This window comes from Acomys minous, assembly GCF_964271855.1.
Source record: "Acomys minous genome assembly, chromosome: 12".
Classification (NCBI taxonomy): Eukaryota; Metazoa; Chordata; class Mammalia; order Rodentia; family Muridae; genus Acomys; species Acomys minous.
The window spans coordinates 99,349,210-99,376,790 of NC_140493.1; the positions used below are offsets into that span (position 1 = coordinate 99,349,210).

General features: G+C 46.3%; 1 protein-coding gene across 1 annotated transcript in view; it reads right to left on the bottom strand.

The window, feature by feature from the left end:
• Positions 1–27,581, bottom strand: part of PITPNC1 (phosphatidylinositol transfer protein cytoplasmic 1) — a 270,108-nt gene that overhangs the window by 105,963 nt on the left and 136,564 nt on the right. Inside the window, exons 2-3 of the mRNA XM_084748592.1 lie at positions 26,246–26,394; positions 8,557–8,645 (exon numbers count right to left, since the gene is read on the bottom strand). Coding sequence (XP_084604718.1) covers positions 8,557–8,645; positions 26,246–26,394 — 238 coding nt within the window. The remainder of the gene's footprint in view (positions 1–8,556; positions 8,646–26,245; positions 26,395–27,581) is intronic.

Below are 27,581 nucleotides of genomic sequence, written 5' to 3' on the forward strand. Positions count from 1 at the left end.
GTCCACCTGAGTTCTCTGAATGCCTCAGGATTTTTGAAGGGCAAATTTGATTCTATTCATGACATCGATTTCACGTCCTGATTTGTGTGATCACTACTTTCCTGCCCATGAAGGTCATCTTCAGTTCTGTGCCCACTGCTGTCTTGCTTATTAATGCGCTCAACTGGAGGGTTCCTTATTTAGTGTGGCCTCTGACCTTGGTATCTACAGCCTATTTCTTTTCTCCTCTTCTGCTTTCTCTTCCTCTTTCTCCTCCCCACGCCTTTTTCCTTTCCTGTTTTAGATACACGGTCTCCTTCTGTAGCTACTTGTTTTAGTTACTTTCGCATTGTTGTGATAAAGGGTCCACAGGAACATTCATAGGAGAGACTTACATTGGCCTGCGGTTTTAGACGGCTCAGTCCACCATAGAGAAGAAGGCACGGTGGAGCAGCTCAGGTGACGGTGGTAGGAACAGGTAGCAGAGACTGTTCACATCATGGTGGGTTGGGATAGAGAGGTTATACGAGGGGCTGGGTTCAAAGATCTACTTTGAGTGGTTGTCCTCAAATAGTACCCCCACTTGGGGAACACTTTGTACTTAAACCGTAACACTAACCCAGGCTGTTTCACTCTCTTAAGTGCTGTAGGGCCTGTCATGGTGAGCCCATACATGGTCCTGTTCCTAAAAAAGGGGTATTTACTTAGCCGTCCCATTACATACCATACCCGACAGTCAGGGTTAATTGAGAAGCAGAGATCAAAGGATTTTCCCATCAGCCAACCACATCTCCGTGACCCTGGAGAAGGAACACTTGGAGACCTTCATTCTTTTCGCTTCCATAGCTGGCCAGATGGCTCTCTAATTTCCTTCCAAACAAGTCAGCCAGTCCTCGAGGTCTGGTATAATAAACACATCCTTCCCTGGCTTTGTCCCTGGTTCCCTCATTATGTAATTTAGCAGTTGACATGACACTATGGCTGAGACACCACGGAAGGTGTGGGAGGGATCTGTCTCCCTGTCCCCCCCCCCCCACCCCACAAGGAGAGCCTGTGTTGACCTTGAGTGACTGCTGATGGACTCTCAGCTGTGTGACCATCCCTTACTCCTCTGCATAGGGTTTGTCTAGGCCAACCCTAAGCCTCTTGGAGACACAACATGGCTGGGGCTCCCATTAGAGACCCATTTTATTCTCCTTAGTTATTCCATTTTGGTCCCATCTTTCATCTGAGTCTTTAAAATCAGTAAGAGTAGACCATGCCTCGGGGCTTTGTCTCTTTGTGGAACAGCTGCTACTTTTAACTGACAGATGTGTCCAGCGCTGGTGCTGGAGCTGGAGCTCGGCTGGTGGAGTGTTGGCCTAGCATGCACAAAGCGCTGGGTCTAATCCCTGATGCTGCATCAACTGTTCAGGGTGATACACGCTTGGAAGCCCGGCATCCGGGAGATAGAGAGAGGAGGGTCAGAGGTTCAAGATCTCCTTCAGCGGTGTAGCTAGTGCAAGGTCAGTTTGGGCTATAAATAAATACACAGGTGCATCAATTCGCTATGACCTCTTCCATGGATCTGCATGAAAGTTTGTTTTGATGAAGGGGTGGGCGTGGCTACAGTACCAAGGTGTATGCACAAACACTGTATGTTACTGTTATGAACATAACTAAGCTTTCAAATTCCTATAAGAAGGAAGGTATTCTCCCCTCAAAGTGACACAAGGGAGACTGATGCTGTTGACATGTGTGATGGCCTTTCTTTTTCTTCTTCTTTTTTAGTTCTAGAAAGAAAACAAGCAAACAAGCAAAGAAACAAACACTCCAAATCACTATTTTGGATGGCAACCAGTCTCTTCAGTACCTTCCTTTGGGACCCGATAAACTTCAGAAGACCTGTCAGTTCTGAATGGCTAGTTAAACAGTTTCCCTTTACCCTCTGGAAGAATGTCACGTTCTTTGTATACTGTGTAATTAAGTTCCCCCCAACCCCCACCCCATCATCAAGTTAAAGGTATTTTTCCACTTCCTGGGCAAGCGACACCTCCATATAACTCACTCAAGGTGATGAAAAGCTTTTATTTTTGATAGCTGGGATAAGGTGGACATCCAAATGACCCTATATAGAAAGTCCTCTTGTCTGGGTTTTGTCACCGGTGAGGGCAGGATGAGGTTCAGGTGACAGGCTGCGTGGTCCATAGAAACCTGATGGTGACAATTTACTACAGCCCTGGGCGACTGTTGCCCTGCCGGAAAATTGGTTTGGAGTTTGTAGGGGGCTCCAGGGGCTGCCTCTCAAAGGAAGGGACCTCACCGCATTCTTGGGAGAGATTTTGTTTTGGGCTGTAGGGCAGGAAATCTTGAACTTGAGAAAGACATCAAAAAGAGAGGTAGTTAAGATCACAAGATTGGGGATACAGGGCTCAATTAGACAGCATTGTAGACAGGAAGAAAAGGAGGCGAGCGAGAGTGTCTGCCAGCCGTCTCGGGTGCAGAGCCGCGTTCAGACTAAAGGGTGGGCAGACAGCATGAGAAATCGGCCCAGCCCAAACTGGGGGGTGACGGCTGGCTGCAGGATGTGCTACGTAGGCCTGCAGGACTGCACCTGGAGCCAGAGGGAACACTTCCGATCCCTAGTGACTGGGGAGACGGAAAGAAAAGCAGGCCAATTTTGGAATGGAAAATAAAAGCAGACTCATCAGGAACAACATGGCTTCCCTATGGAGACTAAATGCAGACCGCGACCCGACACTCTGCGGCTCTCTGGCCTACCTTCTACTTTCCTGATGACCCAGATCCAGTAGCAGTACCTACCCATGGTGCCTGAACCAGCAAGCTAGCTAGCTATACAATGAATTGTCCCTCCTTGCTTCAGTGTCAAAGCTCTAACTCCCAATGTGACAGTATTTGGAGCTGGGACTTTAAGGAGGAAGTAGGCTTAGATACGATCAGATAGATGGAGTCCCCAAGATGGAATTAGTTCCTTATAAGGCGAGAACAGAAACCCATGCTTTCTCGCCTGCCCTTGTTAGGAAGTGGAGAGAAGCTCACTGCTTGTGAACCAGGAAGAAAGCTCACCCCAGGAACAGAGTTGGCTGCAATCTTGATCTTGGACTTCCAGCTTCCAGGGAGGGCAAAAAAATAAACATCTGTTGTTTTAAGTTGCTCAGTCTATGGTCATTTGTTCTAGTGGCCAAGCGAAGACACAACGGATGTCTGTAGGGTGAGTTCTGCTCTCGCTCAGGTTAGAGTAAATGCCACTATCTCCCTCCCGGACATGTTCCTATATATATATACATATGAATACCTATATATTCACTGCAATCATAATATTCATATACAACAGGCCTCCATCAAAGTACTGACAGGCTATCCTTGGCTACATAGTAAGCTTGGGGCTAGCCTGGGATACAAGAGACCCTGTCTCAAAAGCAAACAACCATACAGCAACAATTACGAACCCCCACTCCCACCATCAGCAGTAAAAAGGGCTGGGACAGTTCAATTGGTAAAATAGTTGCCCAGGATCCATGAAGCCTTGGGCATAAGCCCTAGTATTGAATTAACTGGGCATGCTGGTGTACACCTGCCATCCCAGCACACAAGAGGTGGAGGCCGGAGTTTAACAAAGAAAGGCAGGAAGAAAATACTGGTCTGGTGAGATGGCTCAGTGGGTCTAAAGCACTTCCCAGGCCTGATGACCCCAGTGAGACCCCCTGGAACCCACAGCCGAATGAGAGACCCAACTCCTAAAATTCATTCTCTGATCTCAACACATGCAAATCATACTGACAGTTATGTGTCCATCTGTCCATCTTACCACCTGCACCAATCCTGATTAAGCCAGGAGGAGCCTTCGAGTGGTTTCAGTGAGCTTGTGACTGGCTGTGTTGTTACTGTGGCACATCAGATGCAGGCTAGGTTCCTGGGTTATACATTTCCTTTCTCTCTCTCTCTCTCTCTCTCTCTCTCTCTCTCTCTCTCTCTCTCTCTGTCTCTCTCTCTCTCTCTGTCTCTCTCTCTCCTTCTCCCTCCCACCCCCCTTACTTGGTCCAAAAGGGAATCTCAGTTTTATTGTGTTTCTTTTTTCCATTTTATTTTTACTTTGAGGGGGACAGGATCTTACTATGTGGACAAGTGGCCTCATTCTCACAGAGATCCACCTGCCTCAGACTCAGAGTTTGGGATTAAAGGCCTGTTCCACCACACCTAGCTGTAAGAGGCTCAGTCTTTGTGATCTAATTATCCTACTTGAGTCCCTAAGATCAGTTTGTTTGTTTTTGTTTGTTTGGTTGTTGTTGTTGTTGTTGTTGTTGGTTTTTCAAGACAAGGTTTCTCTATGTAACAGCTCTGGCTGTCCTGGAACTCAAGCTGTAGACCAGGCTGGCCTCGAACTCACAGAGATCCTCCTGCCTCTGCCTCTGGAGTGCTGGGATTAAAGGCATGTGCTATCATCGCCTGGCTTTCAGATCAGTTTTGACACACTGCCCAGGCTAACCATGCCCCATATATGTAGGACATATGGACACTGCAAGTTCTTGTAACTATAGCCTGTACTTTCACTTGCTGGCTTTACTCCCTGGTACCATCTGAGTGAATTCACCTCAGCACAAGCCTGTTGCACCCTGCCTTTCCCCATCCCCCACCCCCCACTGGGGACCCTGTAGACTGTCTCCAAAACTCAAAGCTCCAAGCCAGAAGGCAAGGGCCTTCATTTCACGTTGCCGTGGCGTGTCCGCCTGGACTCCTTCAAATCATCGTTTCTTTTCTCCAGTCTGATCCTCAGCTGGCAGCTCAGCTTGCTGCTTATGCAGTCCCATGGGACATGTCTGAGGCCAGCTGAGTCCTCTTGACCTCTACAAGACCCCAGGACTTGCTGACAACCCTAAGGTTTTTGACTAGGATGTCCACATGCTTGTCATCAGACTATGACCCCAAAGGGCTAAGATAATTGCTCAGTGGTGCCACCAAGCATGACGCTTCGCACACACGGCTGCCCAATGAATGACTGTTGACCTCAGACAGAGAGAACGGAGGAAGAAACAAATTTGCAAAACACATGGGGCAGAAGAATAGGAGAGCAAGTAAAATGTCAAGTCAGACAGAAAGACACATTGGCCTAGCAATGGACAACTAAGATGGGCTTTCACTTCCAATACTGTGCCTCCCCAATTTCTTCGAACAGGAAAGTCTCACCAGAGCTGAAGGAATGCTGGGGGCGGGAGGGAGGGGGATGGCATGGAGACTTGGCAGAACTTCAAGCCACTGAGAAACCCTCAAGAGAAACTGAGGACCCCGTGGGAAGACTGCTAGGCCACACATGATAGCAATGTCAAGCGTCTACACTCAGCTTCCAGGTCTGTAAGGAAGTTTCTAGATGAAGTAATGGAGGTGGGATAACCTATGCTGAATGGGGGTGGTAGCACTCTGTGGGCTGGGCCCCTGAACGGAGTAAAAAGGAGAAGGAAAGCCGAACACCAGCATTCCTTCCTTTCTGCTTCCTGACAACGGGTACAATTCGATGAAGCTGCCCTACATGCCTGCTGCCATGTTGTCCCTTCATGTTGGGCTGCATTCCCTCTCACTGTGAGCCCTAACGAACCCCTCCTTCCTCGAGTCCCCTTCCTTGGTCACAGTAAGGAGAAAAGTAAGACATACATATTCCTTAGAAAGTACATTGTGTCTCTAACCATCACTCAGACTTTCTCTGTCATGTGTGGGTAGGGTGACCCACCCCTTTAATCCCAGCACTCTGGGAGGAAGGCAAAGACAGATAAATATCTGTTCAATGCCAGCCTGGTCTACAGAGTGAGTTCCAGGCCAGCAAGTGAGACCTTGTCACAAGCAAACAAACCAAAACCCTACCGTGTTCACACATCACATATTCACATGGGGTCAAGCCAAAGGGATTTAACTCTAAGGTTCCAGGAAAATAACTGTCTTTGTGCAGGTTTTTGGTTTAGTTTTTGTTCTGTTTTGTCTTTTTGCTTTTTGCAACAAGGTTTCACTGGCTGGCCTTGAACCTACAGAGATCCACCTGCCTGTGCCTCCCACTTACTAGGATGAAAGGGCTATACCATCATGCCTAGTTTTTTGGCACAGTTTTAAATGTAACAAATTTCAGGCTGCAGAGATGGCTCAGAGGGTAGGAGCACTGGCTGCTCTTCCAAAGCTCCTGAGTTCAATTCCCAGCAACCACACGATGGCTCACAACCATCTAATAGTGAGATCTGGTGCAGGAGTTACATACAGGTGGAGGCAGAACACTGTATACTAAACAAATAAAAAATCTTTTAAAAAAACGTAACAAATTTCTCTGTCCACATCACTAACGATTTCATCTCAAATGAAAAGGCACAATCTGGGCTGGAGAGATGGCTCAGAGGTTAAGAACACTGACTGTTGTTCCAAAGGTCCTGAGTTCAATTCCCAGCAACCACATGGTGGCTCACAACCATCTATAATGTGATCTGGCGCCCCTCTTCTGGCCTTCGGGTGTATGTACAGACAGACATTGTATACATAATAAATAAATAAATAGAAAAGGCACAATCTTTGAGAGCGGGAAGAAGGACTGCATTAAACATCCACTCTCTAGTCAGTCCCTCCATGACCATAGCTGGAACGCAGTCGGCCCTGACTGGCCCTGAGCTCCGTTCCTACCTAGAGCTGTAGGGATGACGGTAGCTTCGGCTACAGAGTTACACAGAGTAGTGACGTACACTAAGTACTGACCAGGCAGACACCAGGCAGTAGGCTGCGATCTCAAGGAACTGTGTAACGCAATCACCGCTCTACCTTCATGAGAGAGCGAGAGAACTCCCCGACTAAGAAGTAAAGAAATGGAGGCGCACGGGGAAGCCATTTGGAGGCAGTGGAGGCAGGGTCCAGTCAACTCCAAAGTCTACCTTCTGAATACCTTTATGTACATGTGTTTGCGTTAATAGGTATTTGGGTGTGTATGTGCATGCAGATGTTGGAGCATGTGCGTGTGGAGGTCAAAGGTTGGTGTTAGGTGTCATCCTTGTTGCTCTCCACCTTAATTTTTGAGACAAGGTCTCTCACTGAAGCTGAAGCTCATTGATTCAGACAGCCAATGCGTGTGAGGGAATCTGCCTGTCTCCCCACTTGCCACAGTACTGGGGTTTTACATGCATACTGCCATGCCAAGCTTTTTAACTGGGGGCTGGGGATCTGAACTCAGGTCCTCATGCTTTTGAGAAGAGCACTTTACTAACTCAGCCATCTCCCTAGGGCCCCTGACTGCGGAAGAGGCTGGAGAGATGGTTCAGCAGTTGAGCTGCTCTGGCATGACCCAAATTTGGTTCCTAGCATCCATACTGGGAGGCTCATACCTGCCAGGTAACTCCAGCTCTAGGGGATCTGGCAATGTCTTGATTAATGATTGATGTGGGAGAGCTTAGGGGCAGGTGGCCCTGTGTTGTACCTGAAAGCAGACTGAGTCAAGAGCAGCGAGCAGTATTCTTCTAAGTCGTTCTCTCTTATTATAGTGAACTCTCACCAATAAAGCAGTCAGGCTATGTAAGAATTGCAAGCCAAAGTTAATTATGTAAAGTGACTATTAAGGCAGTTTGAATTACATTAATATTCTTGAAAAAAAAAAAGAGAGAGAACACTTAACTTACTGAATTATATATAAGTAAAATTATAATAGCTCACATTAAAATATTTCCGATCCTGAATTATTTCTTTTTTTAAAAAAGACTACTTTGATAAGTCAAATATGAAGAAAATTCCAATTAAGCCACAGATCATAGGCAGAATATTTTTGAAAACTAAATGAACTTACTGTGTATTCTGAATCCAGACGTTCAGAGGGCGAAGAGGGAAAAGAAAAAAAGAGAAAAAAAAATTAAATGAGAGCAGTTCTACAAGAACACAAGCCACATAACTAACCATTACTGACAAGTCATAATTTAAAAAAAAAAAACAAGCTAAAGAAGCCTTCTAAAAATTAGATTTCGGTAAACATTAAATGTACTCCTGCGGTTGGCTGTATCAGGTCAGTTAGACAAGATTCAATTAGCCTATAGGTTTGTGGCTAATTAAAAGCCCAAGTTTTGGCATTGTAAAAGCGGGATGAAAGGCTAATAATTCCAACAGAACATTTCATTAACCACAAAGGAAATCTTTCCAGTGGAAATGCATCTTTATCTCTTTTCCTTCTTCTTCTTCTTCTTCTTTTTTTTTTTTAAACAAAACAATTACAGAGCAAAGGTGCAGAAACTGGGGCAAGAGGAAGCATGCCTCACACAGTATTCAAACCAGAGAGTGTTTCAAAGAAAAGATATTAAAGATTTCCACATCTGAGAGGAGAGAGAGAAAGAAAGAGATAGAGATAGAGATAGAAAGAGAGAGAGAGAGAGAGGGGGGGGGGAGAGAGACTCAAAGCAAAGAAGAAACAAACCCAACGAAACAACTTGTCTGTGGACAAACTATGGGGGAAATGTGAAGAGAGGACTCTGGACCAGCCTACACGGGCAGTCTGTTCTCACTCAGTGAAACTCCACAGCCGCCTCAGCCAGGACTTGCTGCCTGTGACTGACCCATCCCATCCCAGGGACTTACCTGTGATCGTGTATGGATAATAATTCCACGCCTTCTCGGTCACATAAAATATTTTGGGAACGACAGCTCTAGCCCAACTAGGCAGTTTGCTAAAAAGAAAAAAAAAGGTGGAAAAGAAAAGAAAAGTTAGTGTGAGTCTGCCTGGGCCTTACTTCAACTTCCTGGATTCAATGGCCGCTATTTCTGAGATTCTGTGGTCACCCTTCCCTCCACTCATCTCTTCCCCATCTCTGTGGTACTTACCAGGGTCACTAATTTTTTTGGGCATATGTGTGTTCTCTCAAAATATATAAAGGCAGAAGGTAGCTGGGTGTGGTGATGCACACCTTTAATCCCAGCACTTGGGAGGCAGAGGCAGGTGGATCAATGTGAGTTCAAGGCCAGCCTGGTCTACAAAGTGAGTCCAGGACAGCCAAGGCTACACAGAGAAACCCTGTCTCGAAAAACCAAAATAAATAGATAGATAGATAGATAGATAGATAAGGCAGAAGGCAAGAGGCAGCTGGGATCAATGGAAGAAGGTTTCTAGGGCTATCTGCCTGTATTCTCTCTCTCTCTTACTGGATTTTATATGGATAAGGGTTTTGCACACATGTGCTTCATGTGTGCGTGTCTGGCCAGTGCTCTTAACCATAGAGCCAGCCATCTCCTCAGTCTCTGAAGATGATGTCACCCTTGATCTAGGGTGAGCTCTAACCTTAATGACCCCATGGGGGATTTGGGAATCAAGTCACAAAGAGAAAGCCAGGTGAACATGTTAGCAGAAATCACAACGTAACAGCTGTAGGCCAACAAAGTTGCCAAGGATTGCTGTAGCACTGTCTCTGTCTCTCCCTCCCACCCTCCCTCTCCCCCAATGTGTGTGTGTGAGTGTGTGAGTGTGTGTGTGTGTGTGTGTGTGTGTGATATGTGAGCAGGTGCCTATAGAGTGCAGAAGAGGGCATTGGATCCCATGGGGCTGGAGTTCTGCGTGGCTATAAGAAGCCTGATCTTAATCTTGGTCCCCTGGAAGAGTAGCAAACACTCTTAACTGAAGACCCCCTCCAGCCCCTATCATCGTGATCCTATCTCTCCCGAGCACTAACCAGGAGAGCTCAGCCTAGCATGCTAATATCAAGCTCCTTTCTTGGGGATCACACCCAAGGAGAGGATGAACCACCGGCTTCTTTTGCCTACACGTTAGCAAAGGCTATCAAGTAGCAGGCTGAAGGAAGTGGGGAGAGAGGTCAGCCAGTGGAGTGTTAGGCCTAGAAGCATGAAGACCCGAGTCATGCCCAGCACCATGTGAAAAAGCCAGAAACATGCCTGAAACCCCAGCTCTGATGATGGTGAGACGGAGGGAGGCAGATCCTTGGGGCTGGCTGGCCTGCCAGTCTAGCCTAATTGGCAAGTTCCAGGCTCAGAGGGCCTGTCTCAAAACACATACACGCACGCATGCACACATGCACGCACATATGTGCACACACCATGTGTGTACCAAGCTGCTATGACTAAGAAGTGAAAAATTCAAGCTAACAGTGCCTCATGATGGTTACCCTGACTGACTCCATCACCTAGAAGACACATCTTAGTGTGAGAAAGGAGACGGCAAGCCCCACACCAGAGCTCATCTATCTCTGCTTCCTGATGGTGCACGTGTGGCCATCCGCTGCCCACTCTGCTGCCCTGCCTCCACCACCACGTAGGATTGTACCTGCAAAACTGTCACCCAGAGCAAACCCTGTCGTCCTTAAATCATGTGCCAGGTATTTTTCCTCCCATGGCAACAAGAAAAGTGACTAATACAAGGCCCCTCAAGGTTCCCTTTCTCTGAGGTGAAATATAGGGGACGGCCAGAACCAGCATACTGCGCATGCCTGGGGTGTCTCCTCAAGTTGCTGCTCTCATGTTTTGGGAGCACCCTAACTTTCCTACCTAGGTAGGGGAACTACCTAACTTTCGGAAAAGACAAAGGCATATTTTCAATACCTTGCCAGACCTCACTCAAAGTTCCGGGCTGTTTATTAGGGTCCAAACAAGAGAGGGTTAAAACAAACAAACAAAAGCTGACCCTAAGCTCCCCCAAGGCGGGGTGAGCGGCAGTGGTGGGCTTTGCTCTCAGGCAGGCTGTGAAGTGGGAGCAGGCGATGCCTTAAGAGTCACTTGTCGTGCCCGAAGTCTGCTCTAACGTGGAATTTCTCACTCTTATGAAATCGTCCCTGCAGAAGGTGCTCATTTACCTCGCATTCACACTTCTCAAAGGACGGCTGCTCCCTGACAGGGGCTTTTTATAGTTTTTGCTGATGATTGAGTCCACCAGACGCTGACGCTGGAGTGCAACTGAGGTGGATGTGGGCTAGGGAAATCCCACTGGCTTGCTTGCCGTCAATCACAGGAGCCAGACTTCCTCTGGGCTCCTTCCTGTTTGTGCCCAGAGCACAGTGCCAAAGGACAGTGGAGGGACGACACGCAGATTCTATTCATAGGGAGTATCTCTGGTGCCCTTTTAAAAACAGATCGATTCTCTCATATTCCAGGATAGTCTCATATACCTGAACTCACTATCAAGTCCAAGATGACCTTGAACTTCTGATTTTCCTACCTCCACCTCCGGAGTGCTAGAGTTGAAAGCTTGCACCTCCATGCCTGGCTTATGTGCTGCTGAGGATGTAACTCGGGGCTTTGTGCATGTCCCGGGAATGCACACCCTCTGAAATGCATCCTTAGTGCCTTTCTGGTGCTTTTAATAAACAGGGCTGGAGCAAAGAGCTATTGAGCTTGGCCTAAGTATGTGCATCTCCCCACAGCCCCAGAGCCCACTCTCCACCGTCCTCTTGTAGAGAATGGCTCCACGTTCACGTCACCCTGGGACAGCCCACCTAACTCATTCCCGGTAGCATGTTAGAGCTCTCTTAGCAGAGCTGCCATCCTACAGCCACCATCTTCTGGAAGGAAGATAAAACCATCAGCAACTTTCCACCCCAGCTGAGACTGCCTATTTCCAGGACTCCAGAGCCTCAAATTTTAATTTTTGCTATTCATACAAGCCAGGGGGCAACATAATCAATAATTTCTTTTTCCGATGTAGATAAAACAAAATGATTGTTTAGCTATATCAGATAAGACAAATAATAAATCCGAAACCAAACAATCATTCAGCCAAGGTGGTGGCTACAATTTCACGTTCAAGCTAGGAAGAAGATCCTGGTCATTTACCGGGTTGATGCCAGGGGTCATTTGCGACGAGTTCTGAGATATGTTTGCTACAGTCTGGATGATGGGGTTAGTGTTAATATCTGCTTGACAGAACCTAGAAGTAACCTGGAAACCGGTCTCTGGGCATGCCTTCTGGGGTTATCTTGATGATCTTAGTTGAGGTGGGAAAGACCTGCCCACTGTGGGCGGCACCAATCCCTACCAGGAACCCTAGACTGTATAGATGGAGAAATCAAGCCAAGCATCAACATGAAGGCATTGTTTCTGCTCCCCGTTTATGGATGAGATGTGGCCAGATGCTTCAAGGCCCCGCCGCCTCAACTTACCCACCATGGACTGTATTTTGAACTCTTTCTCAATTTGCTTCTGTCAGAGTATTATGCCACATCAAAAGGAAAAGAAACTAAGACAGGCATCGAAAGTCCCCCCAAAGGCCCGTGTGAGGAAGGTGAGGCCCTGAGGGTGGCGCTATTAGGAAAAGATGGGATCATTTGCAAAAGGGGTTCAGTTAGAGGAAGCTAAGTCATTAATGGGAAGCCTTCTGGGGCAGAGAGTGTGGGATCCTGGCCCTCTCTTCCTCTTTTAGTTCCTGGACAGGAAGTGAGCTTCTTCTGACATATGCTGTCGTCCCCCCCTCCCCCGACCCTGTTGGCTCTTGGCATCTCCATATATGCTTGGCCTACCCCGACCATGTTCTGTGACCTCTAACACTGCGCAGTACAATAAACCTTTTCTCTTTATAAGTTCATTATCTCCGGCATTTGATTATGGTGATGGAGAGCTCACTAACACAATGCTCTTTAAGTACTGTTAAGCCCACCAACAGACCTTCTTTCAGGCCCTGGCTTCCCCAGAACACATCATTATTTGAATCATTCTGATCTGTGAGAGTGAAATTTATTTTTCCCTGCAGCAATGATTTAGCAGGACCTGAAAAGAAAAATGGAGTTAAATTAGTCTCTGCCACTGTTGTCACTTAAATGATGTACACTGTCACATAGCCCACAATTCTAAGAGAAAGCCTGTCACTCAAAGTCACTACCAGATGTGAAATAGGGGGCTCTTTTCTACAAAGGCAGAGTGTCTAAATCAAGTCCTTGGTTTGCACATGGGCCAGGACCGATCTTCATAACGGCCTATCTTAACTGCCTGGAGCTCTAGCAATGCTAAACTCTAGACGGTGAAGACGTGTTGGTATGTATGGGGGACACTACCTTTGCCTCAGTCTTCAGGTGCCTTTCTCCACAACCCTCACAGACTTCAACACCCCCCTCCAGTATGTGCTCGAGCTCCTGTGTGTGCACACGTGTGTGTGTGTGGAAGCCAGAGAACAGCCTTAGGGTGTCCTTCCCTTGTGCTGTCCACCTTTCTTTTGAGACAGGGTCTCCCCACCTTTCCAACAGTAAGGTTATAGCTTTGTAAAACACCCAGCGTTTTCGTTTTTTTTCTTTCAAGATTTATTTATTTTACGGGTGTTTTGTCTGCATATAATTCTGTGCATCACATGCATGCTTGGTGCTTGGTGCTTGCAGAGGTCAGAAGAGGTCACTGGATCCTCTAGGGCTGGAGTTATAGATGGTTGTGAGCCTCCATGTGGGTGCTGGGAACTGGACTTCTGTGAGAACAACAAGTGCTCTTAACCACTGAGCCATCTCTCTAGACCCCCTCTTTTGTTTTTCTAAAATACGGGTTCTGAGGATAAAACTTAGGTCCTCAAGTACTGTACCAACTGAGCTGTGTCTCCAGCCCCTAAACGGTCTGGCTCTTTACTATTATGCACACACCCATGACATAGCCAGGTAGCCATCTTGTGTGTGTCAAGATTAATTCTTCAGTCCCGGGCAAACTGCAAGGCTCCAAACTCTTATCTCCCCTAGGCCCCATGGTACCTAAGTCACAGCTGCCCTGATTCTTAGACAGGCTCAGAACTGGCCTCAGGTTAAAGGGCGTTTCCTGTCCCTCCAGGAGAAGCTTCTGGCAATTTCCAGATTACCTCAAAGTCGCCCTGGCATCTAATCTCTCACGAGGGATTTTTTTTTTCTTTCCTCCAGGCCACGCTGAACATCACAAGGCCAAATTGTGGTCTTCAGCTGGGGTCAGAAATCGAACAGCCTTACTCTGGAAATCAGGGACGACTTCAACATTCACAGGAGAAAGTTCTAGTGAGAAACTGTCCTTGGCCTCACATGTGAACCCTGTCACTTTCTGTGCCGTGGTCATGCACAAACCATGAAATGGGTTCGTTTTAAATGGAATTCTGGTGTTCCTGCCTCTCTCCTGCCTAGGAGTGGAATTTTCACCTTCTGGTTCTTCCTTGTCTTAGAGCCTGACTATTATTCTTTGGTAACTGGCAACTCCTGTCCGCTTGGACATACAGACATGGGCAGGTCTCTCTGTTTCTTCTCGGGCTTTTATGCGTGTCCAGGGATCTGAACTCGGGTCCTCATCCCTGCAGGAAGGGTGCTTCCCCAGGAGCCATTTCTCTAGCCCTCATTTGTGCTCTACTGTGGTGGTGATTTGGCAATACAGAGTTTGCAGATCAGAGTTCTCTCCCCTGTGAGAGACAGGGCTGCCTTGCTTTTCACATGCAGAAACTGCTGCGCAGAACCCAAATCTCCTGGATTTGAACCCAGACACTGGCCCCAGGCTTTGCACTGAATGTAGGGGAAAGGGCGAGCCTGGTGCAGGGAAAAGGACGAGGCTGGTGCAGGCTTTTGGGAGCCCCTGCTAGACTAGCACTAGGCCATGCCAGCAGCAGGCAGGAGGCTCTAAGGAGCCAACTGCTCACATCAGCAGTATCTTCAGACATGAGGCAAATCCAAGGTGGACAGTCTTCTGGCCCCGTGCCTGCTAGGATGTCATTGGAGTGGCTGGCAGGGACGGCGTCGATGGGGGCAGACAAGAGTGGCCCTTTTGGAATATTCCAAAGTATTGAGATGGGGACGGGATGTGACAGCAGGTGCTAAAAGGCAAGTAAGGAGGAAGTCTCTCACACATAACATTTTCCTATGGCTTTCTTTCCATATTTGTAAAAACATACATATGTATGATGCACCTATGTATACACTCCTTATGTTTATTGTGTAACATAACCATTGATACACGTTACATAAAACAGAATCTAAAATAATATTCTGATCTAGTAGTTACAGGGAACTCTTTCTCTCTCATTCCCAATTAGACTGCAAGGCCCAACAGTGTAGGGACCGTTCTTTTGTTCACTGTTGCACCCCTAGCATCTAGAATGGTATTAGCTACCATAAGTGTATGTGTATTTGCATGTATGTGTATATATGTATGTGCATTAAGTGTATGTTTGCAACACTGGAATTGAACCCAGGATCTTGGCATGATATGTAATTAGCTTTACCACTGGCTACATCTCCAGGCCCCAAAATAGTAATTTAACTTCTTGCAAGCCTGGTATGTATGTATATGTGTGTATGAGTGTGGCACATGTGTGGGAGCCAGAGGAGGATGCTGGGGGTCCTGATCCATCCCTCTCCACCTTATTCCTTGACCCAAGGTTTCTCACTGAACTTGGAGCTTGGCCGCAGCCAGTAAGCTCCAGCAATCCTTCTGTTTCACCCTCTAGCATTATTGGAGTTACTGGGGTGCATAGCCATATCTGGCTTTTAATACGGGTGCTGGAAGCCCAATTCAGGTCCTGTAGCAAGCACAGTGAGCAACTGAGCCATCTCCTCAGTCCCTCAAAGTATTTATCAGTGAGTGAGGATCATCTCTGTGTATCTAGAAGTCATTAATGAGGACGAAGAGTCTCTGACAATCCGTGGAGACAGGCAATTAGGTCAGAGAGTCTGCCACTTTCTCTGTCACCTGTTGCCTGGACAGCAGGCTCTTACAAAGCCACCACGCTATGCTGGACAGGGAGCAGACTCTGAGGAGAGTCGGGGAAATGGCATTAGTTCACTCAGCAGGTCTAGAAAAGACTGGAGCACAGGAAAAGAGAGACCCAAGCCACTGGTAGGTGAAGGGACCAGCTAGGGACACTGCACACCTCGTGAGGAGGGATTCAGGACTGACCTCTAGAAGCTTTGCCTTCTCCTACAAGCGCTAGTAGAGGCTAGAGAGAGTGCAGAGGAAATTTGAGGGCCAAATGGTAGGAGGAACATGGCTGTCTTAGTCTGCCTCAGCCAGACAATAGGATCTCCAATGGAAGCTGGTGACCCTCCTGACTCACAGATGCCAGTATGGCCTAATTAGTCCTGCAGCCAGGGCGATGGAGAACACGACACTTTATGACTGAAATACAAGCCTAAAAATAGGCTCCCCCTCTCCCACGGTGCCGGTCCATTCCTGAGCGCTCCTCTCCCCACTCCTGGGCTGCTGTGGGAGAGGGATCCTGAAGTGCAAGGAGAAGCTGTGCTAGGCAGGCTTCTTGTGGCCGGGACAAAGCACTCACTAAGAAGCAGAGCTGGCTGAGCAATGGGCTCACAGTCCACCATTGTGGGAAAGTCACCACGGCAGGGACCTAAGCTCGCTGGACATCGCAGCCTCCATAGTTAACATGACGCAGGTGACAAATGCTTGTGTTGTCACCTTCTCTTCTTGCGGTCTGGGAGCTCAGCCCAAGGTATGGTGCAGCTCACATTTAGGGCTGGTCTCCCCACTTCAATTAACCCCCTAGGTTAACCTAATTCAGGCAGTCACTGATGTGCGCAGAGGCTTATCTCTCAGGTGACCCTAGAGTCTCCAAAGGCGACAGTCACTATTAAGTATTATACTCTCCTTCCTATGTTACCAGGTCAGAGGTTTTGTTTTTTTTTTTTAAATCATCACTATTCCAGAATCTGATCAATATTTTATCTCCTTTCTTGGATACCCAGTTGAAACTAGGAATTTTGAAGGTGAGCCAAGAAATGTCACTTGGTTAAAGGAACCAGAAATAGGTCCCAAGGACAGCCAGTAAGCGGACAGTTGTGACGGTGCTCACGTGATGGGCTTACACATCATAACTAACACACCTAATCATCCAAATGCATCAGGTGCCACCAAAACGCAAGGCACACGCAGCATAGCACCTGCCTAGTGACAAGGCTGGAGGGGGACGGAGCAACCCCACAGTCCCTGGGAAGTGAGAGTGGGCTACTACAAGGTAAATGGTACTTTGAAGGGACATCATGTCCGACTCAAAAATTGGCAAAAGCCTCAACTACACAGACATTCTTCCAAAAAAAGATACACAGTGGCCAGAGTGTGCAAAGAGATGACTGACATTTGTGGCTACCAGAGACCTTCAAACCAAAACCACAAGAAGAGACCAGGGCAATGGCTCAGTGGGTTAGAGCACTTGCTGTACAAGCATGACGACCTGAGTTCAAGTCCGCTGAGCTCACGTTGAAAGCTGAGGGTGGTTGCATAGCCCCTCCGCATGGTTAGTGTGCAATAAGCCCTGTGGGTGGTTAGTGTGCAAAGTAACACGTTTCATTATGAGATTGTCATGTATACACCACTGTTCCCTGCTCAGGGTCACCAACACTATCCAGCCCTCCCTCCCTTATTTTCTGGTCTCCTCTATCCTTCCAAATAGTCTTCTTTCCGCTTTTCCTGTGTGTGTGTGTGTGTGTGTGTGTGTGTGTGTGTGTGTGTGTGTGTGTGTCTGTGTGTGTGTGTGTGTGTCTGTGTGTGTGTGTGTGTCTGTCTGTCTGTCTGTCTGTCTGTCTGTCTGTCTCTCTCTCTCTCTCTCTCTCTCTCACACACACACACACACACACACACACAGCTAGAGATCCACAGGAGTAAAAACATAATATATTCCTACCTCTGTTGCCCTGTTTTTCCCACCCTCCTTTTAGACTTCTTCCTACCCCTCAATGGCCCTTTCTATTTTCATGTCATTATGAAATGACTCTGTGTCCAGCCACCTAGGTAACCTACAGTTTGCATATAGCAATGTTTGGGATAAAGGATAGAAAGATGGAACAGTAGGAAATCACCCTATGTTAGTGATAGCTGGGGGCAGCAGGGGTAGGGGCAGGTTGCAGAAAATGCCTTTGGGTTCAATTTAAAGGCACTGTCATGCTGGGCTCTTCCTCTCCCCCCCCCCCCAAGATAGGGTTTCTCTGTGTAGCCTTGACTGTCCTAGACTCACTTTGTAGACCAGGTTGGCCTCGAACTCATAGCGATCCACCTGCCTCTGCCTCCCGAGTGCTGGGATTAAATCATGCTGGGTTCTTGACCCATTCTGGACCTGCCTTGATTCCTGCCCATTCATATGGCTCCAGAAAATTCTTCAGGTCCCATGACATCCTTCCATCAAGTGTTCTTTCTGCTTACAACAGACTTTGCTTCTTTTGATGGCAGTAATGAACCTTCACTGACAGAGGCCCCACATTGCCTTGTTGGCTAGTCTTCCACTTTTCCCCATAGACACCTTACATCCTAGCCAAAGTGCACTGCTCTCCGAAAGATGAGTGAGATTTGCTTGGTAATAATAATTATGCTTTAATCTATCTCCCTTTTGAGCAATTTTTCTTCTTTCTATGTTAAGAGTAGGTGCAGGTTACACGGGCTTTGAATATATCCAGAAGTGTCACGGTTACGCTGGGCAAGAAATCAGTCTCTAGACCCAAATAGATGGATGCAAGGAAGCCGCCTGTTAATTCCAGTCCGTAGAACACTCATGTAACAACAGAAACTTGTCGATGAGCACTGAGGACACCACACCTACTCGCAGGCTGTCCTGCAAGACCACCTCTCTCAAGACACCCACAAGAAATCAGACAGATTCACAAATGCTTGACCCAGTCGCCCTCGGGCCCTCGCTCGATAAGAAAACAAGGACCATACCTTAACTCCCTAAGAGATTCTCTACAGAGGATGAGATTCTTTTCATGTCTAAGATTCCAGCACACAGGTGATTTAGGATTACAAAGAAGTCTGATGTTCCATGTGCACGTGACAATCAGACGACTTTTGCATGCAGGCCGTGGGTCACCATGGAGTAGTAGCTCAAGGCTGTCTGTTACTATAAAGCAATGTGTTTGATTTTATTTTGTGATCATGGGAATCCATCTTACTAACCCTTGCTTCTCTCAGACATGAATTTCTTGTGAGACAGAGTCTCACTGAACAGCCCAGGCTGGACTTGAATGTCTGAGTCTCTTGCATCAGCCACTATGCAAAGCTCTTCTCTTCACATACCAATTTTTCCTTTCTCTTTTGTGACGTCATAGCTTCCTGCTGCTAAGATATAGGCCTTATAAATGAGTTAATTAAAATAAGTAAATAAACAAACAAACAAAAAAAGATATGGGCTTATACTTCGAGTGAAAGTCTTTTAGGTATAGAAGGAGAGCCCTACTTTAGACTCATAAAAAAAGAAGCTAAAACTCAATTTGCCCCTGGAAACTGCTTGGACACTGCCTCTGGTTACTCACGTGTGCAGAGGGAAAGTCTCGATTATGTCTTAAGGAATGTTTAAAGTTTTTAAAAAGCATGTCCTAAGTTATCCAGCTGAGCTCACCATCTGATGGGACCACACACTTGCTTACGTAACTGACTCAAAGGCTCGCACCTGCACGGTCACGTGGTTAGTGTGCCTGTCGATTTCTCCCATTAATTGAGCATGATTAATTTTCTTCCTGCCATCCTCACCTGTTGTGTCGGGTTTTAAGCCATTTCTTATCCCTCTGACAGCACCAGGACCCACCCTTAGTCTAGCCTTTCCATCATTTTCAGCCATCTTCACACCACTGGGGCATCTACTTCTTTTTTTCTTTTTAATTTATTTTATTTATTACATATAGTGTTCTGCCTGCATGTAGAAAGAGATCCCTACTTTAGACTCATAAAAAAAAAGAAGCTAAAACTCAACTCGCCCCTGGAAACTGCTGTAACATATATACAGAACCATTATAGATGGTTGTGAGCCATCACGTGGTTGCTGGGAATATGAACACAGGACCTCTGGGAGAGCAGACAGTGCCCTTAACCGCTGAGCCAGCTCTCCAGCCCGGGTTTCTAGTTCTTTTAACAGCCTTTGTAACACACAGTGTGTCTATCTCTATTTTCCAGGAGAACCACTGAGGAACAGACAAAAATATCTGAGGTAAGTTCTGGCTGGTGGAAAAAAAATAACAAGGTGGACAGATACATGTTGTAGACAGTTCAGTTTTTATGGGTGCCGCCCAGTGGTAATGTCTATAAAGTCCATTTCTACTATATACACATATAAATGTATATACAAAATCATTATATATACATACATATATATAATTGCTTCATATTGAATTATCAACCCAAATCACTGTTTTATTTTCAAACATACCATTAAAAAGCTACACTCCTTCTTCTATGCTTTTTGCCTAATTAATGTGGGAACGTGTGTCCATGTGGTGTAGCGGAAGGTCAGCGCTGGGAGTCACCGCTCATCTTCTCCTGTATTAAGGCATGGTCTCTCTCACGCCTGCTGCTGCATTCCAACCTCCAGGCTAGCTGGGCTGTGAGCTTCTGGGCGATTCTCCCTTCTCTGCCTCCCCTCACAGTGTAGGTGTGCTGGGATTACAAATGCATGACTTTATCTATTTATTTATTTCTTTTTAGTCTGGGTCATCAGGCTTGCATGGCTAAACACTTTTACTTACTGAGCTGCTTCCCTGGCTCTTCTTCCCGCTCACGTCTAAGTGGTGTTAGGGCATCCAAAGAGAAGAACGTTACTTATCTGTGCTCAATTTCATCGTGGAAGGTGATCCTTCATTCCAAGGACTGGAGACTTTTTGATTGAAGTTTTACACTGAGGATTTTAGGCTCATAATCCTTCCTAGCTGTGGATTTCTCGAAAGAATGGTAAGAATACTATCTAGATATTTAGCCAGACCTTTTTCCCCCTCTGTTCATTTTCCTATAGTTTGCCTGCTACACTTTATGAAATTTGTCAAAGTAAATCTGTTTCATTAAGCTGAACCACAGTGGAATTTTCCATCATGCAGCTATATCACAAGGTATTCCCACGGCAGATACCTGGATTGTTTTGGTTTCTTTTCCACTGCAGGCGGTTTAGAGTGGATCTGATGGTGCCTGTCCCCTGCGCACAATGCAGTAATTCTGCTAGGATTCTACCCTGAGACAGAATTGGTAAAATGAAGGGCGTACATAGTTTCAGCTTTCTCCATCACTGCCAATGTTCTGTGAGGAGGTGATATCAGTGTACAGCTCCTTTCAGCTTTTGAAGGGAGTTGTTTTCTCACATCCTCGTTAATCCCTAGACTCATCAGACTTTAATTTTTGTCACTCTCATGTGTGTGAAAAAAGATATTCTTGTTTTAATCTATTTTCTTGCCTCCTTATGAGGTGAGTGGTTTTTTTTTTTTTTTAAATGTATATACTATCTGGAGTTCCTCTTCTCTGAGTCTCATTTTGAACAAATGGATTATTTGGACTTTTTTTTCTCTGTGTAGCCTTGTTTGTCCTGGACTCGCTTTGTAGACCAGGCTGGCCTTGAACTCACAGCAATCCGCCTGCCTCTGCCTCCTGAGTGCTGGGACTAAAGGCGTGTGCCACCACACCTGGCTCCCTATTTGGTCTTTTTGTTAATTAAAGAAAACAAAAACTGTTTTGTAGGCTGGAGAGATGGCTCAGAGGTCAAGAACACATAGTGCTCTTGCAGAGGGTCCAAGTTCACATAAAGCAGCTCATGAACACCTTTAACTCCAGTACCTGAAAATCTGATGCCTTCTTCTTGACTCTATGGACACTGCACTCATATGTGCATACACACAGGAGAAAACACAAACACACACACACACACACACACACACACTTTAAAGTTTTTTATTTAAAAACTGGCATTAAAGTATTTGCTCTATACAAACATTGCAAATATTTTCTTCTTTTTTTAAAAAAAATATTTATTTATTTTATTTATTGCATATGAGTGCTTTATCTGAAGAAGAGGGTATTAGATTACATTATAGGTGGTTGTGAGCCACCATGTGGTTGCTGGGAATTGAACTCAGGACCTCTGGAAGAGCAGGTGGTGCTCTTAAGCACTGAGCCATCTCTCCAGCCCAAATATTTTCTTCTTCTGAGGGATAGAATTTTAAATTTAGGTCTCTCTCTTACTATATAAAGGTTTATTTTTAGTGAGTAAATTTTTTTTCTATGTAGGTGCTCTCAATCTTAATGCTATAATTTCATCAGTCCATGTCTTTATGTCTTATTAGGTTTATCCTAATTTTCTAGTAATAAAGAATATTAAACTACATTTTCTTCCATTTTCCCACATTTAGGGATCTCACTGATCTATAATTTACTTTTTCATGCAGTGAACTAGAGGTATGGTTGTGTGGCTGACTGAAAACCCAATCCATGAAGCACCCTACACTGAGTAGTTGGAAAGTTTCTCACCAATGTCTGATGATCCCGGCTTTACTGTAAAGAAGTACACAAGAGGATTTATTCAGTGTTAACATAATGGGTTTCAGGAATAAATTTGGACGATGGTTTATTATTATTCTCTGAGAGATTTGATATGCTTATGTTTTATATAGGATTTTTATGTTTATGTCCCTGAGATTAATGTGCCTAAGCATTTTTATTTGTAACTCTGGGGACAGAACCTAAGGCGTTGCATATGCTAGGCCAATGCTCTAGCACCTAGCTGTTCCTCCTGTACCAGTCCTGTTCAGTACTGTTACTGCTTAGTTCCACCATCAAGGCTTACAGGGCAGGCAGCATTCACTCTCCTCCAGCAGTCTCTCTCTGTCCCCACCCCCCTTTTCTGTTTTAGCTCCAGGAAGATGCTCTACTATAATACCGTAAATACAACACCAACAGGAAATAATGTACGTAACTGGTCCTCTCTTGTAAAAGTATGGCCTCAGCATCAGTTTACTGGGAAAACATATTTTTCCCTTCTCAATAGCAGACCCTGGACTTCTTGGACATCTGTCTCATGTTATTACAGATGAACACTGGATGTCTTGTTGAGCACAACCAGGTCGCACAGTCTCTTGTGCCTAACTGCCAGGGTGCCTGGGGAAGTGACTCAACATTTCAGCTTACTTTGCCATCGAAAGTAGACTTCCGTTATCCCTACTCCTCTGAACTTCCCATAGAAGTTACTCGATACTTTGCTGTTTCTCTGGAGGTTATTTTTACATTTTGAGTATTTATGGATCACTGTGAGTTCGAGGCCAGCCCGGTCTACAAAGGGAGCCTAGGACTACCAAGATAACACAGAAAAATCCTGTCTTGAAAAACTTGAAAAAAAAAAGAAAGAAAGAAAGAAGGAAGGAAAGAAAAGAAAAGAAAAGAAAAGAAGGCTGGGTGTGGCAGCACATGTTAATCCTAGCACCTGGATTGATGTAAATTCAAAGCCAGCCAGATTGATTTACATAGTAAGGCCCTGTATCAAAAAAACAAAAAACAAAAAACCAAAACAATCATCTCTCTTCAGTCCCTGAATTATATTAGCACCTTGGAGTCTTCTTTTTCTTTTAGATTTTTCTAGACAGAGTTTCTCTGTGAAACAGCCCTGGCTGTTCTGGACATGTTTTATAGGCCAGGCTGGCCCTGAACTCACAGAGATACACCTGCCTCTGGGATTAAAGGTGTGCGCCACCCTGCTATGTCCAGTTGAGTATTTTCTTCATTATAATGACTCTTTTTTTTTTTTTTTTAAATCTCCGGTTATTTTGTGTATTGTTTTGATGCTACAAATATGGGCAGCTAGTCATTGCTGGTGTCTTTAAATCCCCCTTGCTCAGTCAACTCTGCCTCACTGTTTGCCACATTTTGCTACATACCCTCTCTTCTTTATTCAGTTTTAACTTTGTGGCAATATCTCCATTAGTAGGTCTTTCTTTTTTTTTAACATTTGTTTTAGGCAGGTGGCGGTGGAGCATGCCTTTAATCCCAGCACGCAGGAGACAGAGACAAGTGGATCTCTGAGTTCAAGGCCAGTCTGATATTCAGAGTGAGTTTTAGGACAGCCAGGGTACACAGGGAACCCTGACTCAAAAACAAAAACAAGAACAAAAACAAAAAACAAACAAACAAACAAACAAACAAAAAACCAAGAAAGGAACAAACAAAAACAATTTAAAAAGACCACTTGGTTTTTATTTTTAAGTGTGTGTGTTTATATGTGCACATACGTGCAGCTGTCCATGAACTCAGGAGGGGGCATCATTCCCTTGGAGCGGGAGTTACAAGTGGATGTGACTCACCTGACATCCTTGGTGCTGGGGACCAAGCCCGGAGCCTCTTTAAGAGCTGTATATGCTTCTAAGCCCTGAGTCTCTCAGTTTCAGTCTCTCAGCCTTTGACTGTCAGGAACCAGCGTGTCTGCCTGACCCCCCATTTGCGCCGGCCTGAGACCACATACCCTATCCTGGTGTGGGTATAACATGGCTACCCTGAAGACATCAGGGCCCACAGTGGGGTCCCAGTGGCTCCCAGCTTCCACAGCACTCGCTGGTCCGCATCCCATTCTGGCTCAGGTTCCCTTCTAACTCTGGGACCTCAGGGCGCCCCTTACTTTGTTTTAAGCCCAGCTTTATATTGTTATATTTCATCCTGTGTTTGTCATAGGAAGTGGGGGAGGGTCGGCACTAATCTTTCCAGTTACTATTACTGGAAGTGCACGCATTCTATTTATAACACATTTCCCTCTCACTAATGTTTATGACCCCTTTAAAATAAATATCATATATTTTGAAAGACAAAACAGGACAGAGACAGCTGGACACTTCTTCGGCTTGAGCAAAAGTTACAAAGTTTCTAACATTCTTCTTCACTTGGGTTCATAGGGAACAGTCCCCTGGCAATAACTTAAGCTAATGCAACTGTAGCCGAGAAATGGAATTTTCCATAGCTTCTATTTTTCCGAATGCCCTTCACTTCTCCTCAGAGGTGATTCCCGAGGGGGAGCCTACTCCTGTGCATTTGACACCCTCTACAGTGAGAAGACTAGGGCAGAAACCTAGCAATCTGTCTCTTGCCGTACCCAGGGCCCAGTGACTCCTGCAGAGAAACATCAGGTTGGGGCCTGAACTGCTTCGAAATCACAGGAACCCACGACTTCCCACAGACAAATGAGATCCATCTAATTTTCATTCCATCGTGACTCAAGAATTCACTGGGACTGTATCCCCTGAGCAGCTCAGAGCATATTTGGTTGATCAGCCGAAGGCCTTCCCTGCCAAGGTACCAGATTGGAAGACTTGCATCTACTGGGGCAGATGAGACTCAAAGTCTCCTCTTGTGACAGAACTGTCCATAGTCTAGCTCAGCCTTTTGGAGAGAGAAGTCTCTAAATATGGCCTCCTGCTCACAAGTGGATGACCACACCCAAGGCACTGAGAATAGGGGAACACTCACAGAGGCCAGTGAATAAATGGGGGCTAGTGTGTCAGAAATGCATCTCAACAGTCACAAATGAGATTGGGGATATGGCAGTATCAGCCGCATGTGTGAGTTTGTGTGTGAATGTGTGTATGTGTGTGGGTAAATACACTTGTGGAAAAGCTAATACAAGGCTTGTTTGCTGAGAAGTTAATTTCAATACAATATATTTCACATATGACTATATATATTCTTTGTGTGTGTTTTTGCATTTGTGTATGGCCAGTGAGCTCCTGGAATATGGCTGTCACTGCCTCCCTAGCACTGGGATGACAGGCAGGTGCTGCTGCGCTCAGTTCTTTACACAGGTGCCGGAGATCCGAACTCAGGGCCTTCTCGCTGGCATTGCACACACCTCCACCAACCCTTCCCTGCAAATAGTCTGACCCAGAAAAGCACTGAACAGAAAAGCGAGAGCTGGATGGGATAAATTGGGGAGAAGACAAGCCCCAGTAACCAATTATGCCACTGGCAGTAAGGAAACAGAAGACTTTTTTTTTTTTTGTTTTTCGAGACAGGGTCTCTCTGTGTAGCCTTGGCTGTCCTGGATTCACTTTGTAGACCAGGCTGGCCTTGAACTCACAGCGATCCGCCTCCCTCTGCCTCCCAAGTGCTGGGATTAAAGGCGTGCGCCACCACGCCAGGCTCCAGAAGGCATTTTTTAAAAAGTACATTTTGCAAAGCAGAAAGCATAGCCTCACCTAGTGCTGGTTCATAACGTGCCCAAAAGGAATATAACGACCATCGGAAAGGTGGGCTCTCTTGGACAAACGGAAGCCACCTTGGCCACCACAAATCGCTTTGGTCACTTTGTTAGTTTTCTCTGTGGACTCCTGAATTGTCAACAGACAGAACTTGGAAATCCTATTAATCAAGATGCATAGCCACAGAGCCTGTGGTGTCCTGGGCTTCTCCACTATGTCAAGCCACACCCATTTCCTCTCCCCAGTTAACACTGTCCTAGGCATAGAACAGATTTCTTCTTGTGCCATCAGAGGCAAGCTTTCACATTCTCTTGATGATTCTGGCTGTTGGGGGAACGTGATGGCTTTCCAGTGACCTTACCTCACTCATGGGGTCGGGTGGGAGGGACCCTCGGGTGCCTCCCCAAGCTTCCATGACTCACCTGTTGAGATAGACCCGCTTCTCGGTGAACTGCCCGTTGCCATGGTGAGGGTCCTCAAAGGGCTCATTCTGCACGACCTCTACCCCTTCTCCCCGGTCACTCTGCTCATGGCTGTGTTTGCTGATCATATACAGCTGTCCGATTTTGTACTGCAAAGCAAACAGAGAAATGGAGACAGAGAGGTCAGCCCCAGCTTTGCCTCTGATGAATCCCTCACTGTCCTCCGTTGACAGGGCGTGCAGCAACTAATCGCATCAGCACCTTGGGCTGAGGAAAGCCAGCAGCCACTTGGGTCTAAGGCGACTTGTCCTTGGAGCTTGGCAGAGGGTTCGCTGTGAGCAGAGTGCAGAGAAATAGCACATTCTGCAGACCATGGAAGTGGCCATAACCAAGCGCTCCCTGGGGCTCTGGCAGTCTTTAGGGACCACACGGAGAGTACACAACCGGGAACTAGAGTCTGCGTTGCTTTCTATTCTGACCACACAGGGTTAACGGGAGTTTGTGTCCTATTTGGCTTGGCCAAAGGCAGCCTAGGGTGTGTTATTTCTGTCCTGGCTTTGTAGTTAATTGGCAGCATTGCTGGACAGGATTAACTGTCACCGCATCTTCTCCCGCCTAGAATAGCAGTTCTCACAGGTGGCCAGATAGGAGCGTGAGAAAGGTTTTGTTTTGTTTGGTTTGGTTTGGTCTTCCCTTCCCCCTTTGTCTTGTTTTGTTTTTGAGACAGGCCTCAAGCTGGCCTCAAACTCACTAGGTAGCCAAGGATGGCGTTCAGCTTCTGCTCCTCCTGCCTTTGAGAACTCCCAGGTACTGGGATCACAGGTGAGCACCACCAAAGCTGAGCACTGAACCTAGGCAAGAATTATAGTTTTTGAGCCCCCCCCCCACTATCCCCCAATATTGGCCCCTGGAACTCTTGACAGTCTTGCCTCAGCCACTTTGATATAAACATGAACCAGGAACCAAAGGCCCCTAGATGCTTTAAAAGCTCCAACTATCCAATCCCACAGCTAAGAACCTGAGTTCTAGGAGCCTGCGCCACACAGAGGAATACCCTTGGTATCTCTGGATCGTTTTCGTCCAAATCTACTAACAGCCTGGGCCTTCTGAAGTGCAAGAGCCACATGTCATGTCAACCCTACGATGGTACCATGGAGCAATCCAGGACAGGACTGTTTTCACACCCTCTTTCCTGCCACTCACAAAGCTCCAAGTCTGAGCCTGCAACATGGCTCAGCCCAGCAGATGAAGGCACTTGTCACCAGGCTTGATGACGAGAGTGTGATCCCTGAAACCCACATGGTGGAAGGAGAGAACTGACTCCTGCAAGCTGTCC